The sequence below is a fragment of the Erpetoichthys calabaricus genome, chromosome 8 (genome assembly GCF_900747795.2).
Source record: "Erpetoichthys calabaricus chromosome 8, fErpCal1.3, whole genome shotgun sequence".
NCBI lineage: Eukaryota > Metazoa > Chordata > Cladistia > Polypteriformes > Polypteridae > Erpetoichthys > Erpetoichthys calabaricus.
In genome coordinates, this window is record NC_041401.2 from 189,476,608 (window position 1) to 189,496,889 (window position 20,282).

Genomic DNA, 20,282 nt, shown 5'->3' on the forward strand with positions numbered 1-20,282 from the left:
GAGAGATGAGGGGTATATTGGGAGAAGGGTGCTAAGGATAGAGCTGCCAGGGAAGGGGAGAAGAGGAAGGTTTATGGATGTGGTGAGAGACGACATGCAGGTGGTGGGGGTGACAGAGATAGATAGATAGATAGATAGATAGATAGATAGATAGATAGATAGATAGATAGATAGATAGATAGATAGATAGATAGATAGATAGATAGATAGATAGATAGATAGATACTTTATTAATCCCAAGGGGAAATTCATAGTTAATCCCAAGGGGAAATTCACTCAGATGACAAGGTCAGAAAGATATGGAAGAAGATGATCCACTGTGACAACCCCTAACAGGAGCAGCCGAAAGAAGAAGAAGAAGGTCTTTAAGATTTTGAACCCTTATTGCTTATTTTAGTCTTCCACAGCTGTATTCTTGGTTTTTAATTGCTCCGAATTAGCAGTAACATGCAAATGACAAATGAGACCAGCATTTCTCCATTTAGCTTGTTTCCATTGACACCTCTGTGTGTTTTTATCATGCACTGTTGGACTGTGATGTTCGCTGATGACATTGTAATCTGTAGCGATAGGTTGAGGAGACCCTGGAGAGGTGGAGATCTGCTCTAGAGAGGAGAGGAATGAAGTTCAGCAGGACCACCAAGACAGAATACATGTGTGTGAATAAGAGGGAGGTCAGAGGAATGGTGAGGATGAGGGAGTAGAGTTGGCGAAGGTGGATGAGTTTAAATACTTGGGATCAACAGTACAGAGTAATGGGGAGTGTGGAAGAGAAGTGAAGAAGAGACTGCAGGCAGGGTGGAGTGGGTGGAGAAGAGTATCAGGAGTGATTTGTGACAGACGAGTATCAGCAAGAGTGACAGGGAAGGTCTACAGGACAGTAGTGAGACCAGCTGTGTTATATGGGCTGGAGACGGTGGCACAAGAGACAGAGCTGGAGGTGGCAGAGCTAAAGATGCTAAGATTTGCATTGGGTGCGACGAGGATGGACAGGATTAGAAATGAGGACATTAGAGGGTCAGCTCAGGTGGGACGGTTAGGAGACAAAGTCAGAGAGGCAAGATTGCATTGGTTTGGACATGTGCTGAGGAGAGATGCTGAGCATATTGGGAGAAGGATGCTAAGGATAGAGCTGACTTACGAACTCAATTCGCTCGCGAGGGCTGGTTGTAACTCAAGTTGGTTGTAAGTCAAGATTATTTTCCCATAAGAAATAATGGAAATACCCCTAATGCGTTCCGCACAATTTCCTTCTTCGTTTCAATTGTGATCGCTTTCTTTACCTTCGTTACCTTCTCTTCCTTCCTTAGCTTCTTTTCTATTCTTTTTTTGGGACCATTTTGATAGAAATTATCGAAATAAATTATATAAATCACTGCACTGACCGAAATTACGTCCATAAACACACTTATCTGACGCTTACGAACGCTCTTGGCTGTTTACAATCACACAAGTGGATACACGTGACCACATTCGGGTCGTAACTCATGATGTTGGTCGTAATTCAAAACAAAAATTTTGGTCGTAAACCAAGTTGTTCGCATGTCAGGCCGGTCGTATATCGAGGGTCGACTGTATATAAAGTCCAAAGCCTAAAAGTGCAACAATTTTAAAGTATTCACAGCGCATCACTTTTTCCACATTTTGTTATGTTACAGCCTTATTCCAAAATGGATTAAATTCATTTTTTTCCTCAGAATTCTACACACAACACCCCATAATGACAACGTGAAAAACGTTTACTTGAGGTTTTTGCAAATTTATTAAAAATAAAAAAATTGAGAAAGCACATGTCCATAAGTAGTCACAGCCTTTGCCATGAAGCTCAAAATTGAGCTCAGGTCCATCCTGTTTCCCCTGATCATCCTTGAGATGTTTCTGCAGCTTCATTGGAGTCCACCTGTGGTAAATTCAGTTGACTGGACCTGATTTGGAAAGGCACACACCTGTCTATAGAAGGTCCCACAGTTGACAGTTCATGTCAGAGCACAAACCAAACATGAAGTCAAAGGAATTGTCTGTAGACCTCCAAGACAGGATTGTCTTGAGGCACAAATTTGGAGAAGGTTACAGAAAAATTTCTGCTGCTTTGAAGGTCCCAATGAGCACAGTGGCCTCCATCATCCATAAGTGGAAGACGTTTGAAACCACCAGGACTCTTCCTAGAGCTGGCCAGCCATCTAAACTGAGCGATCGGGAGAGAAGGACTTTAGTCAGGGAGGTGACCAAGAACCCGATGGTCACTCTGTCAGAGCTCCAGAGGTCCTCTGTGGAGAGAAGAGAACCTTCCAGAAGGACAACCATCTCTGCAGCAATCCACCAATCAGGCCTGTATGGTAGAGTGGCCAGACGGAGGCCACTCCTTAGTAAAAGGCACATGGCAGCCCGCCTGGAGTTTGCCAAAAGGCACCTGAAGGACTCTCAGACCATGAGAAAGAAAATTCTCTGGTCTGATGAGACAAAGATTGAACTCTTTGGTGTGAATGCCAGGCGTCACGTTTGGAGGAAACCTGGCACCATCCCTACAGTGAAGCATGGTGGTGGCAGCATCATGCTGTGGGGACTGGGAGACTAGTCAGGATAAAGGGAGAGATGACTGCAGCAATGTACAGAGACATCCTGGATGAAAACCTGCTCCAGAGCGCTCTTGACCTCAGACTGGGGCGACGGTTCATCTTTCAACAGGACAACGACCCTAAGCACACAGCCAAGATATCAAAGGAGTGGCTTCAGGACAACTCTGTGAATGTCCTTGAGTGGCCCAGCCAGAGCCCAGACTTGAATCTGATTGAACATCTCTGGAGAGATCTTAAAATGACTGTGCACCGACGCTTCCCATCCAACCTGATGGAGCTCGAGATGTGCTGCAAAGAGGAATGGGTGAAACTGGCCAAGGATAGGTGTGCCAAGCTTGTGGCATCATATTCAACAAGACTTGAGGCTGGAATTGCTGCCAAAGGGGCATCGACAAAGTATTGAGCAAAGGCTGTGAATACTTATGGACATGGGATTTGTCAGTTTTTTTATTTTTAATAAATTTGCAAAAACCTCAAGTAAACTTTTTTCACGTTGTCATTATGGGGTGTTGTGTGTAGAATTCTGAGGAAAAAAATGAATTTAATCCATTTTGGAATAAGGCTGTAACATAACAAAATGTGGAAAAAGTGATGTGCTGGGAATACTTTCTGGATGCACTGTATGTGATGTTTTTATGTCACTTTTTTGTCACGCTTTAAATCGGGCTTATTTTAAAACCTACATATATATGTTTGATATCATTCTTTTCAGAATTTATTGAACTTTAATGTGATGTTGTTAGATTTTCAGATTGTTATTCCGTTTTTAAATTATAAACTAAAACATATCAAGAATTCGCGTCCTGCAAGACGAGACTTTGTGCCAAAAAATTTCATCACGTCCGTCGCCGGAAATAAAAGACAAAGAGTAGGACAGCTGCTGTACAGGCTTTTAAATGTTCAAAGTGCCACATGAGATGCAGATCACGCGGCACAGCAGCAGCAGCAGCAGCTGATCGAGCAAAGAGGAGGTAAAAAAGTAAATTGTATTTGTTTCCCATTGTATCACCATTTAAGAGGGGATTTCGGAGGAACAACCGCGTCTCCTTGGGGTGCGTTCAGCCCTTCTCTTCAAAACGTGAGCAGCAGACTGGCCACAACTGGGGGTTGGGTGCCAAAGGCACCAGGGGGGCTCCCCCCCCCCCCCAACCCCCCGTAGCATATACATTGTAAAAGAGGGACAAGAGGCAGAAAATGGTTTGGGATAGCCACCCCATATACAGGGTGAGTCAAAATGATGTTAAAACTAATGGTACTGCTATGTATACAATTTTTGTGGACAATTTACGTGCCACGTGTGGTACGTGTGCTGAACGTGATGGCGAACAGGTTGAGACATTCCTGTAACTCATGTTACACATATGAAGTATGTTTTGTGAATAAATTGTTTCCAACATTCAAATTAACATAATTTTGACTCGCCCTCTATGAATAAAGCAATGAGTTATCACCAGGGACTGAGTCCGCTCAGAACTGGCTTGTACATTGGGATCGGGGGTAGCCTTTTATAGAGGGTAGACAAGAGGGGTGGGCATGTAGAGTTGGAAATGGAAATGATGCCATACTGGTCCTTCTTTGGAGGGTCTGGAGAAGTGAGAGAGAGAGTTAATACTCATCGCCACCCCCTGGCCCGGCGTAGAAGTACAATCACTTAAGCCCACCGACTGCCTCCCATGCACACGTGTGTGACAATATAAATATTTTTTTGTTGCTGAATATTTTTAATCTATTTGGACGGACGTCCTGCAGAGTGTAGATCACGGGTGTCGAACTCCAGTCCTGGAGGGCCGCAGTGGCTGTAGGTTTTCATTCTAACCATCTTCGTCATTAGTGACCTGATCCATCCATCCATCCATCCATCCTCTTCCACTAATGCGAGGTCGGGTCGCGGGGGCAGCAGCTTGAGCAGAGATGCCCAGACTTCCCTCTCCCCAGCCACTTCTTGTAGCTCTTCCGGGAGAATCCCGAGGCGTTCCCAGGCCAGCCGAGAGACATAGTCCCTCCAGCGTGTCCTGGGTCTTCCCTGGGGCCTCCTCCCGGTTAGACATGCCCAGAACACCTCACCAGGGAGGCATCCAGGAGGCATCCTGATCAGATGCCCGAGCCACCTCATCTGACTCCTCTCGATACGGAGGAGCAGCGGCTCTACTCTGAGCCCCTCCCAGATGACTGAGCTTCTCACCCTATCTTTAAGGGAAAGCCCAGACACCCTGTGGAGGAAACTCATTTCAGCCGCTTGTATTCGCAATCTCGTTCTTTCGGTCACTACCCATAGCTCATGACCATAGGTGAGGGTAGGAGCGTAGATCGACTGGTAAATTGAGAGCTTCGCCTTGTGGCTCAGCTCCTTTTTCACCACGACAGACCGATGTAGAGCCTGCATTACTGCAGATGCCGCACCGATCCGCCTGTTGATCTCATGCTCCATTCTTCCCTCACTCGTGAACAAGACCCCGAGATACTTGAACTCCTCCACTTGAGGCAGGATCTCGCTACCAACCCTGAGAGGGCACTCCACCCTTTTCCGGCTGTGGACCATGGTCTCGGATTTGGAGGTGCTGATTCCCATCCCAGCCGCTTCACACTCGGCTGCGAACCGATCCAGAGAGAGATGAAGATCACGGCCTGATGAAGCAAACAGGACAACATCATCTGCAAAAAGCAGTGACCTGATTTTGCTGCTAATTTACTTCTTTCGCCTTAGTTTCAATTAACTTGACTCAGACCCCTTAGTTGTCTCTTTTTACTTAATTAGCAGTCAAACAATAATGAGACACAAAACAAGCCGCCACATGGCCAGCTCACCTGTGCACATTGCACAACATTTGGAAATAAAGAAAGGTGACAGTCTCGATGAGGTCAGTCTGCTCAGGTCACCAAAACATTTTAGATAGATAGATAGATAGATACTTTATTAAATTTTGACAGAGTTCTTAGAAAAAACAGAAAAATCAAAAGTTCTGGAAATGTCTGCTGTGGCAGAATGAGAGCAGCAACAAGCCATGGAATTAAATAACGAGTTTAATTAACATCAAGAATCGGCTTCTCATTAAGAGACTGGTTGGAGTGAAACTGGTTGGAGTTTGAAATCCCAGTTTAGCTGGTTTAGTTGCTCGTTTCACATCTCATTTCTGTTTGACTGCCATTTAATAAAGAAAAGAATCAAATGAGAGGACTGAATCCTTAAAAGCAGGGCTGTTAAAAGGAAGGGAAAAGGAGTTAACAAGCAGTGAAAACTGGTCACTGATTAGGAAAAGGGTTAGAATGAAAACCTGCAGCCACTGCGGCCCTCTAGGACTGGAGTTTGACACCCCTGGTGTAGATGATTCCATCCATCCCTCATTTTAAAAGCATAGAAGCTTCATCACTACATAATACTGTTGTCAACCTCAGCACCCCCCAGAAGTCGAGGTTCGCTACAATTAGACCTGCAAATCTTGTTTTCTCCTCAGGCTGAGGGTCCTCTAGGTGCCTTTGTTGCAAACTCCAGGTGGGCTTCTACATGTTCTGTCTGACCACTGTAACGAGATTTGGTGATCCACCCCATATAGTTGAGGTAATAATACAGAGCCCGAGTTGTCTTCAGAGACCGAGTCCAACATGAGATTGAATGTAATAAAGAGGGTGTGACGGCTTTGTAGAGGGCAGGCCAGAAGGGGCGTGTCGGTTGGGCTGCACCCGGAAGTGACGTCAGGCATGGGATTGGATGGGAGGTCGGCGTTGTAACTGGAATTGGAGCCTACAGAGGAAGCGGTACTGGGGTTAGGTTGAGTTTCAATCTGAGGATCTGTAGAGGAAGGAGAAAAGGCGTTAGTGTGCAATGCCAACCCTCGATCCAGCGGCACAACACGTCATCCTGCCTACCACGTGCACATGTGTGACACCACTCTGTCATAAATCCTGGATCAGTGGAGTGTCATAGTCGTGGTTGTCCTTCTGGAAGTTTCTCTCATCTCCGCCCAGGTTCTGTGGAGCTCATCCAGAGTGACCATCATGTTGTTGGTCAACCTCTCTTTCCAGAATTCCCTTCTCACACAATTGTTCGGTCTAGGTAAGAGTTCTGATTGTTCCAAACTTATTTCATTTAAGAATCATGGAGTTCCCTGGGCACTTGAGAACCTTCAGTGCCGCAGGAAATATTTTGTGGCCTTCCCCAGAACTCCGTAGATGGATTGGGAGAGCATGGGGAGTCATGAGGTCGCTGTGGCGCTCCCGATATCTCTGCAAAAAACGAAGGTCCAAGTCTTTAGAGTCCTGGAGCTTCCTGTTTGTGAGACATGGATGCTATCCAGTGACCTGTGATGAAGTCTGGACTCCTTAATGTGTGTCTCTTTGGAGAATCCTTGGGTACCGCCAGTTTGACTTTGTGTTGATCATGGAGTCCTGAATGAGGCACATGACCTGCATTGTGAGGGAGCGTCAGTTACGGCACTACAGACATGTGGCGTGTTTCCCCGAGGATGGTCCGGCTCAAAGGACCCTCATTGTTGAGGAGCAGGCCAAAGGGACGCCCATGTAACACCTGGCTGCGGCAGATAGAGGGTCATTTCCGGAGGATGGGTCTGCCTGGGGGGGGTTTCCAACCAGGATTCCGAGTTGTTTCGTCATGTGGTGGGGGCGGCAACACACTGTACCAGTGCATGCCCCCCAACCTGACCTGACCTGACCTGACCCAGACCTGGGCCTCAACCACAATCCCATCTCTAAACTCTGCAGGCAATTCCTGTGACCTCACAGCTTGGTTTTTGCTCAACTGTAGGACCCTCTACTGACAGGTGTGTGTGTGTCTTAGCTAATCATATGCAGTCCATTGAACTGAGCACAGGTGGACTCCAAACCAGGTGTAGAAGCATCTCAGCGGTGATCAAGAGAGTGGGATGCACCTGAGCCAGATTGCAAGTGTCATAGCATAAGGTCTGAATACTTATGTCATCGTGGTATTTCAGTTAGTTAATTTGCAAAAATTTCGTCAATCCTGTTTCGCGTTATCATTCTGGGGTGCTGAGTGCTGCTTGATTGGGGAAAAAATTAATTTAAATGATTTTAACCATAAGGCTGAAACAGAACAAAATGTGAAAAACGTGACGGGGCCTGAATGCTTTCCTGATCCACTGTGTATTGGTGGCATATACTGTATCCAGTGTACATTGTGCCCATCCTCAGGACATCACCCTGTCAACAGGGCATTTTTCTTAAGTCCTCATGCCCGCTCTGTTTAACTGTTACATGTTCAGCTGCTTTTGGGTCAAGAATGTCATGGACACTCCACACAGACAATGACCAGGGTGCTGGATTGGAGAGTTGGCAGCAGTACCTACTGTGCCACCTAGTAAAGGAGCTATGCAAACATTAAATGTGAGTTAGCAGTCTGCATGGTGTGTGTTTATCTATATGGATTAATAAATGTATCTTTAAGGCAAATTTAAGTTTTCAGTTCTTTAACCACCCCAAAAAAACGCAAAGAGCACACAGGAGCACAGCAGCCACAGCGGCTAAGAGCGAACAGACAGGATTTGGGAACCTCAGCTCTAATTCTCAGCTAAAGGCAAACATAATCAATAAACGTGTTAAGTGTAATGGCTTCTGAAGCCAACAGTCAGCGGTATTGATTAGGAGCCGCAGCTGCTCTTGAGCGTCTATTGTCAAGGCGTTTGTATTTTTCTAATCAATCTTTGTGTCCGACAAAATCATCTCGGCTGTTTTCACTTGCACTGTAGTCGAACAACAGCAGCAGACAAGCAGAGACCACACCGGGACAAAAAAAAAAAAAAACAGAAGAGGAGCTCCGACCCCAAAGTAGACTCGGCCATCCAGGACCGGAGGCCCCTTCACTCCCAACTTCACACACTTGCCAGACTGAAGCTTCAAATTAAATCATCCGTGTGCCACTTCAGTCTTGGCAGCTAAACGTGTCTGGAGCTCGTCACCCCAACCAGCTCTGCTCTTAATGTTGTGCTTTCATTTACCCATTAGTACGGGAAAGGCACTATATAAATAAAATGTATTATTATTCTTATCATCATCAACGATTTTCATTCTGCTTTTCTAGTTTATTGTTTTTCAGAGCCATTTGTAAGTGTGTTTGCATAGAATGCGAAAAGCACCAGCTGCAATCGGCAAGTCTGTCTGTCTGTCTGCATAGAAGAACTTGGCACCCGGTGGAGTGGTTGGGTTTGAAATTTGAATTTGCAGAAAATACGTCCAGAAAGTTAAGTTTTCTTGAAGATGAGATAGATAGATAGATAGATAGATAGATAGATAGATAGATAGATAGATAGATAGATAGATAGATAGATAGATAGATAGATAGATAGATAGATAGATAGATAGATAGATATTAAGTTTAGTATAGTAGGCAAGATAGATAGATAGATAGATAGATAGATAGATAGATAGATAGATAGATAGATAGATAGATAGATAGATAGATAGATAGATAGATATTAAGTTTAGTATAGTAGGCAAGATAGATAGATAGATAGATAGATAGATAGATAGATAGATAGATAGATAGATAGATAGATAGATATTAAGTTTAGTATAGTAGGCAAGATAGATAGATAGATAGATAGATAGATAGATAGATAGATAGATAGATAGATAGATAGATAGATAGATAGATAGATAGATAGATAGATAGATAGATAGATAGATAGATATTAAGTTTAGTATAGTAGGCAAGATAGATAGATAGATAGATAGATAGATAGATAGATAGATAGATAGATAGATAGATAGATAGATAGATAGATAGATAGATAGATAGATAGATAGATAGATAGATAGATATTTTAGCATAGTTGGCAGGATAAGAGATAGATAGATATTAAGTTTAGTATAGTAGGCAAGACAGATAGATAGATAGATAGATAGATAGATAGATAGATAGATAGATAGATAGATAGATAGATAGATAGATAGATAGATAGATAGATAGATAGATAGATAGATAGATAGTTTAGCATAGTTGGCAGGATAAGAGATAGATAGATATTAAGTTTAGTATAGTAGGCTAGATAGATAGATAGATTAGTATAGTAGGCAAGATAGATAGATAGATAGATTTGAGAGGCACTATAGTAGATAGATATTAAGTTTAGTATAGTAGGCAAGATAGATAGATGTTTAGTATAGATAGATATATTTGAAAAGCACTATATAGTAGATAGATAGATTTGAAAAGCACTTTATAATAGATAGGTAGGTAGACAGATGTGAAAGGCACTATATAAACATCACAGTCTTGATCCACTGGACTAATTCCCTTCACGATTTTAAACACTTCAGTCAGGTCTCCTCTTCATCTTCTTTTCCTTAAACTGTAAAGGCTCAGCTCTTTTAATCTTCCCTCCTAACTCATCTCCTGTAGCCCTGAATCAGCCTCGTCACTCCTCTCTGGACCTTTTCCAGTGCTGTTATGTCCTTTTGATAGCCTGGAGACCCAAACTGCACCCAGTACTCCAGCTGAAGCCTCACCAGTGTGTTTTAAAGCCTGAGCAGAACCTCCTCCTCCTCCTGCTTCCCCCGAAGCATAATGTCAGCCAATAATGAAGCTGTTACTGGGCTGGACTTGTGACCAATGAATGAGGAGTGGAGGCGGGTCTTTATCCCTTGTAATGTGAGGTACGAGTTGAGTTGCATCTCCTTGGGCTTGTCAAACGCGACATATGAGGGAACTCGTACCTCAGTTTACAGCCATCACAGAGACATGCTGTTGGGCTTTGCTGCCGCGTCTCACCTCCCGACTATAGTGCTGCCATCTTGTGTATAGCCATACGTTTTTCTGTTTTTTGGTGGCAGCAGCTTGCAGAAAACAGTGTTATAAACAAACAGTCCGCAGTTATGCCCTCACAAAAAAGTTGCCAATGTTTTGAAACAACTGGATTTTCTGCATGATGAATATTTTGAAGATAACCATCACAATCGGGATAGTGACAGTCATTTGGATGACGTGGGACCCATAGACTCTGCCCGTTGCTACCGAAGGCGTTTCCTCATCAGAAGGCTTTTCATGACTGTCAGGGCAGCACTACAGGGACATTGGGACATTCTGCCATCCGCCGAGCGCAGTCACCAACTACCAGATGTCTTGTGTGCAACAAGCGTGGACGGCGTAAAGAAAGGTGTTATGTTTGCATCACGTGTGCTCCTAAGGGGGTGCCACCCTTCATGGACTCTCATCCCAGTGGAGACTTTCAGTCGTGTTGCTGGTGAAAATTAAGTAATTAACCGTTTCTTTACATTTTGACAGAGTTACTGTTGATAATAAAACCGTTGCTTTCTAATACGTTTCTTTACATTTTTTACGACTTTTGATATTTATTTGTCATGAACACACAGACGTATATGGCAGCGTTTTGGTTATAACCGGTCCAGCAGTCAATATGTTAACTTAAATCTGAGCACATTATTTCATTTTCGTTCACAGCAGCGTTTAACGATATTTTATTAAAAATACACGTTGTGGGTGACTTGATATGCAGATTAGGTGACATGAGTCACGCAAGATTTTTTTTTCATTGACGTTTTCATCTTCTTCGCTGTTGTTCAGCGTTTGTCACCGTAGACTACAAGTACATCAGAGACTTTGTTATTTCCGTTCAGCATGGAAATTGGAGATTAAAACTTTCTCGGCCATCACTACAAAGTGCACGAGGCTAACGAACAGATTCCAATAATGTGATTTTTCTATTGAGGGGTCTATTAAGGTTACTTATTCAATGGCTGGCCCCCTTTTAACCACAAAGGTGTAATCAGCTGAACGAGGATAACGTGCCGCTCTGATCGTCTCTGCGCTCCTTCCCTGTCAAAATGAATAAACAACCAGTGAGTTCTGCCTGGCATGTCAGAACTGATTAATCGTCTGCTCCTCTGTGTCGACGTCCTCCGGCGTTTTGACAATTATGGCAGAAGCTACCAAAGCGTGATCAGCGCCTCCTGGGCTCGGCTCCTAAATAATCCCCAGTTAGTGAGACCTCTTACAGCCAACCGCTTGGAGGAAAACCGGGGAAAAAACGTCACTCAATTTGATTTGTGACGATCTCTAGCCATTTATTACCACCAGACTGCCAGTCTGGACATGCAGTGATGTCACCTCCGCCCTGAAGCTGCTGGCGCAGACCTACGGTGACGTATGGGGCAATGACATAGACCAGAGTAGACCTGCAGTGACATATGGCTCTGTGGTGTAGACCTGCGGTGACGTATAGTGCAGTGGTATAGGCCTGTGGTGATGTATGGCACACTGGCGTAGACCTGAGGTGATGTATGGTGCAGTGGCATAGACCTGCAGTGACATATGGCGCCATGGCATAGACCTGCAGTGATGTATTGCAATGTGGCATAGACCTCTGGTGACATAAGACACACTGGCGTAGACCTGTGGTGACGTATGGTGCGGTGGCATAGACCTGTAGTGACGTATTGCGATGTGGCATAGACCTGGAGTGACGTATGGTGCAATGGCATAGATTTGCGGTGACATATGGCACACTGGCATAGACCTGCGGTGACATATGGCACGGTGGCATAGATCTGCAGTGACATATGGTGCGGTGGCATAGACCTGTGGTGACGTATCGCGATGTGGCATAGACTTGCAGTGACGTATGGCGCAATGGCATAGACCTGCAGTGACATATGGCGCGGGGGCATAGACCTGTGGTGACGTATTGCGATGTGGCATAGACCTGTAATGACGTATGACACAATGGCATAGATCTGCGGTGACATATGGCACACTGGTGTAGACCTGCAGTGACATATGGCGCAGTGGCATAGACCTGCAGTGACATATGGCGCGGTGGCATAGACCTGTGGTGACGTATCGCGATGTGGCATAGACCTGCAATGACATATGACACACTGGCGTAGACCTGCGGTGACATATGGCACACTGGCATAGACCTGCGGTGACATATGGCGCGGTGGCATAGACCTGTGGTGACATATGGCGCAGTGGCATAGACCTGCGGTGATGTATCACGATGTGGCGTTAACCTGCGGTGACATATGGCACACTGGTGTAGACCTGCGGTGACATATGGCGCGGTAGCATAGACCTGCAGTGACGTATGGCGCGGTGGCATAGACCTGTGCTGACGTATCGCAATGTGGCATAGACCTGCAATGACGTATGACACAATGACATAGATCTGCAGTGACATATGGCACACTGGCATAGACCTGCGGTGACATATGGCCAGTGGCATAGACCTGCAGTGACATATGGCGCGGTGGCATAGACCTGTGCTGACATATCACGATGTGGCGTAGACCTGTGGTGACATATGGCACACTGGTGTAGACCTGCAGTGACGTATGGCTCAGTGGCATAGACCTGTGGTGACGTATTGTGATGTGGCATAGACCTGCAATGACGTATGACATAATGGCATAGATCTGCGGTGACATATGGCACACTGGCGTAGACCTGTGGTGACATATGGCGCAGTGGCGTAGACCTGCGGTGATTTATCACAATGTGGCGTTAACCTGCGGTGACATATGGCACACTGGTGTAGACCTGCGGTGACATATGGCACGGTGGCATAGACCTGCAGTGACGTATGGCTCGGTGGCTTTCAGCTTTCCAGGCAGCTCCGGCCCCTTCTTCAGTTAAGATGTATTCTGTAATTCTGGACTTGCTGTTGTTCCCGCTACATCGGCCTGCCAGTCAGCACAGGCTGACCTTTCTCTTTCTCTTCCAGCCATGCCACCCGTGCCATTACTGTATACAGTATATCAGTTTGTTTCATGCCAATTATTTTGAAGGATAGTTTTGTAGTAAATATTTTAATCATGGTAATCTTGCCATCTTCATAGCTGTTGTGTTAAGCAATCTATTATGAAAGGAGTTTGACATAATTGAAATGACTGATATTATCATCTTAATAAAGTGCACTGTAATTGAATGTATAATTCATGTTTACTCATTAACGGTGACAATTATACACAAATCAAGGCAAATAATCCAGGCCAAGTTTTCCTTATCAATCGTAGAGATTTCAAATGACTCCCAAAGCATGACAGAGGGGTCCGTATTGCGTGTTTTTGGGTGTCAGCTCATCTCCCTGACATCTTCTTCTAATCACCGCGTCTACACACCTCTCTGCTACCTCATTACGCGCGTTTCTTTGAGAGGCAAGCATTTCATGTGCTCGAAATAAAGCGCTTATTACAATCAGAGGAAACGTAATGGGGGCGCGCTCTGCATGGCTGAAAGTCTCCTAATGAGAGCAGAGTGTCTATTTGTTTTAAATGAGACGTAAGCCTCTGGAATCGCTCGTGTTTAACAGTTAAATGTAAATTTCTTGTCATACTTCTAGTAGAGAGAGAGAGAGAGACGCCGCCATTCACAAAACTGACTTTGCCTCTGGATGAAGAGGACTTTAGAATTACAGGGGAGCCCTTTTACTTTCTGCATATTTTATTGTGTTGTACATTTAATTTGAAACGGATGACTTTGCCATTTTTTTGCCCATCGATCTACAACTCATTCACACACAGTGTCAAAATGAAAGCATGTGTGCAGAAAGTTTTACAAAACAATTAAAAAATCAGAAGCTAAGTGTTTTGCAGAAGCCCCTTGGCAGTAATTCCAGCTTCTGGTCTTCATGCCGACAAACGAGAAGATCATCAAATACTCAAAACTTCCACCCATTTGTAATTGTTGCTTTTACATCTTTAGGCCACTGTTTGGATGAGGAGCACTGGTTAGGAAAAGGTACATCACCGGTCTCTACAAGCTTTGCACACCCGCATTTGGGCACTTGAGCCCCTTCTTTAAAAAAAATCAGGTAGCAGCAACCTCACCAAAGTGACCCGTGGTTGTGCGTTATTATAGTAACAAAAGTGAGATGGCAGAAAAGAAAAAAAGAGCAGTGACATCTGCTGTGCGTCAAGCAAATTGCAAAAGCCAACAACATGATAAAGAACACCATAACAGGAAGAAGAAGAAGAAGAAAAGCAGCAACATCTGCTAAGCATCAAGCAAATCACAGAAGGCACTTAAGTGACAAAGAACAAGAAAAATAAGAAGACAAGACAGAGACAAGCATAATGTAATCCTGAATGTGAACCATCTGACTGACAAGCAAACCCGATAGCTCATACATATGCAAGACAAAGTCCAGGATGTAGAATGCAAGAACAAAAGCAAGAGAAAATTTCATGCCAATAAATATTCAAAAAGCCTGACCATATACATGCATTGTGTTTACATCCTTAGGTCACTGGATGAAAAGCACAACTTAGGAAAAAGAACATCGCTGGTCTCTCCAAGCTTTGCACACCTGTATTTGGGCAGGTGATCCCCTTCTTGCAAAATATGTCAGGTAGTAGCAACATCAATAAAGTGACCTGTGGTTGTTTATTTATTACAGTAACCAAGTGACATGGCAGAAAGGAAAAAAAAGTGCAGCGGCATCTGCTGAGCGTTAAGCGAATTTCCAAAGCCAAAAACATGATAAAGAACACCATAATAGGAAGAAGAAGAAGAGCAGCAACATATGCTAAGCATCAAGCAAATCACAGAAGGCACTTAAGTGACAAAGAACAAGAAAAATAAGAAGACAAGACACAGACAAGCATAAGGTAATCCTGAATGTGAACCATCTGACTGACAAGCAAACCCGATAGCTCATACATATGCAAGACAAAGTCCAGGATGTAGAATGCAAGAACAAAAGCAAGAGAAAAATTCATGCCAACAAATATTCTAAAAGCCCGACCATATGCAGGCATTGTGTTTACATCCTTAGGTCACTGTTTGGATGAAAAGCAATACTTAGGAAAAAGAACATCGCTGGTCTCTACAAGCTTTGCACACTTGTATTTGGGCAGGTGATCCCCTTCTTGCAAAATATGTCAGGTAGTAACAACATCAATAAAGTGACCTATGGTTGTTTATTTATTACAGTAACCAAGTGACATGGCGGAAAGGAAAAAAAAGAGCAGCGGCATCTGCTGAGCGTTAAGCGAATTTCCAAAGCCAAAAACATGATAAAGAACACCATAATAGGAAGAAGAAAAAGAGCAGCAACATCTGCTAAGTATCAAGCAAATCACCGAAGGCACTTAAGTGACAAAGAACTTGAAACAATAAGAAGACATGACACTGAACTAAACATAAAGCACGGGGTAATCCTGAATATGAACCAATTGATTTGTAGGCAAACACGCATCACTGGTCTCTACAAGCCTTGCACACCTGCATTTGGTCAGTTGAATCCCTTCTTTTAAAAAATTTCAGGCAAAGTGACCTGTGGCCGTATGTTTATTATAGTCTCCAGGTTAGTGCGTACAAAAGGCGAAAACAGAGGCGAGTGTGCGCTGAGGTTCGGCTTTTAACCTTGAGATAGGAAATCAGAGTAAGAGTTTGAGAAGGGTGTGTCTCATATAAAGGAGTAGCATAAACCTTCATGGAAGCCACGTGTGCTTTTGAATGTTTATGCACACTGGAAAAGGCAGGCTGAGAAAGTCTGTAACTGTCTCGTCTTTATTTCAGGTTAATAAATGGGAAAGAAATTGACTTGGTAGTAAATTTACCAACCAGCAACACCAAATTCCTCAAAGACAACTTTCTCATACGAAGGATGGCCATTGACCATGGAATCCCACTGATAACAAACTTTCAAGTAAGTAAACAGCAGGTATTATGATGACATGTGAGCCACCGACGCTCTGCAAGTCCTGGCATATGAATGTGCCCGTTAAAATGGTAATAAGGTGCTGCTCCGGCCTCTCTGTGTCATCTGCACTTCTTCTACTCCTACTGCAGCAGCTACAGTGGATTCAGAAGGTCTTCAGAGCCTTCACTTTCTGAACGCTTCATTATGTTGTGCAGTTCATTCTAAATGGTTACATTTTCCATTTGTACCCATCAAGCTACACCCAGTAACCCATAATGACAGAAACACTTACAAAGTTATTAACATGTCCAATCTACCAGCGCTCAAGAGGATCTGCCAGGAAGAATGGAGTCGGCTGCTCAACCCCAGGTGTGCCAAGCTTAGAGAGACTCACCAGAGAAGGCTGGGAGTGCTGCTTCTGGGAAGGGTCCGGGCGCTTCTAGGAGGGAAAGATTTTGGTTTTTGATTTCTAGTACATTTGTCAACCTTTCTGAAGACATATTGTCACTTTGTCATTATGGGTGATTGAGGGGAGACCGATGGGCAAACATGGCAAATGTACCCACTTGAAATGAAATGTACAACACAATAAAGTGAAGGGGGCTGAAAACTTTCTGAATCCACCATAAATACTGTAAAGCAAAAAGCAAGAATGCCCTAGAATGCCCAATGTAATATAATAATAATAAATACACAAATATATATTATATTAAAGAATTATATTCAAAAGGAAGAGCAATTAATGCATGTTAATAATCATAATAATAAGTAGAACTTTAACATATATAATGTATATGAAAGAATAATATTTATAGAGAAACACAAGCAATATAACTTAATAATAATAATAATAAATAGAATTTCTAAGTATATTGTATATGAAAGAATAATATTTAAAGAGAAACACAAGCAATATAACTTAATAATAATAATAAATAGAATTTATACGTATATTGTATATGAAAGAATAATATTTAAAGAGAAACACAAGCAATATAACTTAATAATAATAATAATAAATAGAATTTATATGTATATTGTATATGAAAGAATAATATTAAAAGAGAAACACAAGCAATATAACTTAATAGTAATAGTAATAATAATAAATAGAATTTATATGTATATTGTATATGAAACACTAACATTAAAATAGAAACACAAGCAATATAACTTAATAATAATAATAGTAATAATAATAGAGTTTATATGTATATTGTATATGAAAGAACAATATTAAGAGAAACACAAGCAATATAACTTAATAATAATAATAATAATAAATAGAATTTATACATATATTGAATATGAAAGAATAATATTAAAAGAGAAACACAAGCAATATAACTTAATAATAATAATAATAAATAGAATTTATATGTATATTGTATATGAAAGAATAAAAGAATAATATTAAAAAGTTAAAGCATGTAATGTAAGTTAGTAATAAAAATAATGATGATAAATAGAATTCAAATATACATTGTATATGAAAGAATAATCCCAAAAAGGTAAAACAATGAAAATGATAATTCCAATTGAAATACGTACTTTATATGAAAGAATGATATTATAAAGAAAATTCAAGTAATGCAAGTTAAGAATAATAATTTGAATTTAAAATAAATATATATTGTATATAAAAATATTATTAAAAAGGAAAAGTAATGTAAATTAATAATAAATAATAATATAATAATTAGAGTTGAAATATATATATATTTGGTTCCTGCCTTGTGCCCTGTGTTGGCTGGGATTGGCTCCAGCAGACCCCCGTGACCCTGTGTTCGGATTCAGCGGGTTGGATAATGGATGGATGGATGGATATATATATGTTATACAGTATATCAAAGAGTAATATTACAAAGTAAAAACAAGCAATGCAAGTTAATAACAATAAAAATAAATAGAATTTAAATATACTAAGAAAATAATAATAATAATGTTAATACATACTGCATTTCAAATAATAATATTAAAAAAGTAAAACAAATAATTTAAGTTAATAATAATAATTAGAATTTAAATATGAAAAATAACACATCATCAATATACAGTGTAAGCATCGTACATAAATCTGAGTACACGTAGCGAGTTTTATGTAAAGGGAAGCAGGCCCAATGGCTGGATTGGGCAGCAGTGCACATCCTGGCAGGAATGCCCTCACCCGGCCAGGGTGCCATGCTGACAGCTTTTGACCCCAGCCATGTCCAGATGTGCTCTATTCCCCCTTGTCCACTAGAGGGCAGCAGCACAGTCCAGCTGCCATACTTGAGGCCTTGTGAAAGGCAAGCACTGAAGTGCCTCCTGCCAGACTGGCGTGGCTCTCCATTACTGCTGGGGTGAGACTCTTAGGGTTGTCCATCTTCTCAGACAGATGAGCAGTGACCAGGGTTTTCCTGGTGAGGAAGGAGAGGGAGACAAAAACTATTTTGCAGATAGTCAGGTAGTTGACCTGGCCAAGTACCAGTAGGTCCAGTAGGGCACACAATGTTATACTGTGCGCCTTTTTTTAATTTCACCCACTCTTTTGTATATTGTGTGTTATTAAATCAGTAGCCCCCCCCCCTTCATTTGGTATTTTTCTAGGTGTAGGGTCTGCCTCAGTGCGCCCCCCCCCCCCTTTTCCAGTACTCCTAACTGCCCCGTACAGCACTGTCCATTATACATAGTGCAGTATGTACTGTAAAGTGCCAACTTATATTATTTTCCTTTTTGTTTGTAGATAGTGAAGATGTTTGCAGAAGCCATGAAGCACTGCAGAGAACTCGACTCCACGAGCCTCTTCCATTACCGGCAACACAGCAATGGGAAACAGTTCTGAGAGAGAAGCCGTTTTTGTTGACTTTTTTTATTTTCGATGGAAAGCCTTCAGTCCGCATCGTCAGAACTCCAGAGTTCAAGGGAGGCTCATTTGCTTTCCACATGGACCTCTCCAGCCGGCGTGGATGGTTACGTGGGATCACATCTGTACAGCAAGAGTAACATCTGGAGCAGCGACACCCGGAATGGGACATCCTGGTACTTTGTAAGTAGAAGTCACAGAAGCCGTTGGTCTGCTCTGACCTGGTCCTAAAGAGACCACCACCGAAAGGGGGCCCTTCTTCATGCTCTAACACAGAAATTCACCTTACGGTTTTTAACAGAAGGAGGAAAACGAGAAAAACCAACGACTTTGTCAGATCTTCTTGTGGAAACTGCTGTTTAGAGAAAATGGGGGGAACAAATAAAAATCCTGAAAGCTGCCGTGTGTTTCCTTCCTCCTCTCTGCGTTAGTCCCTTGTTAATCTTCTCATTCCCCGACTCTTCTTCATCAAGTCATTCACTTCATCGCTGCTGCTGCACCTGGCAAGCGCCGTCTGTGGGAGCGACTTACTTAAATCCTGGAAGCGTAGCGCACATCCAGAGCTCTGCGGAGCGGCTTGTTAATTTTCACCTTCTGTTTGCTGGAGTCACTTGCCAGCTCGTTACTTTTTTTAATTTACGATTATTAAATGGACATATTTTGCAAAAAGTGGTGGGCGAGTAACCCCTTCTGCTCCAGACCACCGGAAAATAAAAAATAAGCAAATGCCTGATTTTTAACCCCTTAGACCCCAGTGTTCATTTGAAGCACATCCTGGCTGGTCATGGAGTCGTGTCCAGTGGTTAAGTGGCTGCTTTGTGAATAAAGCGTCCCGGGCTGACATCGGCTGTCTGAGCCCACCTAAAAGATCAGCTCGTACTTCGATTAAAGTTTGTGGACGTTGTACCGGTCAGTTTGTAGTGACAAGAGAGCAAAGCTGAAACATAACACCAAAAGGACCCCCAAAAACGGGGAATTTAAATGTAGGACGACGGGGACTTCCTAATATTTATGGACAGCATCTCAAGGCATAGCCAAAGGGGTTGAGGGGGTCCAGTTTGGTGGCTTCTTGCAAATGTGGGGTCCAGTTTAGTGACTTCAGGATCGTATCTTTGCTTTTTGTAGATCGTGTGGTCCTGTCAGCTTCATCGGGATGGGTTAGGGGGTCTGCGTTCATTTTGTCAGTTTTGATACCACGATTCGTCTCACAAATGTGACGTTTTTCTTGTC

At 42.7% G+C, this 20,282-nt stretch overlaps 1 protein-coding gene across 1 annotated transcript in view; it reads left to right on the top strand.

Moving 5' to 3' along the window:
* cps1 (carbamoyl-phosphate synthase 1, mitochondrial) overlaps positions 1–19,419 on the top strand; it is a 289,732-nt gene extending 270,313 nt beyond the window's left edge. The window contains exons 37-38 of the mRNA XM_051930296.1: positions 16,084–16,213; positions 18,933–19,419. Coding sequence (XP_051786256.1) covers positions 16,084–16,213; positions 18,933–19,031 — 229 coding nt within the window. The 3' untranslated portion in view covers positions 19,032–19,419. The remainder of the gene's footprint in view (positions 1–16,083; positions 16,214–18,932) is intronic.
* The last annotated feature ends 863 nt before the right edge of the window (positions 19,420–20,282 follow it).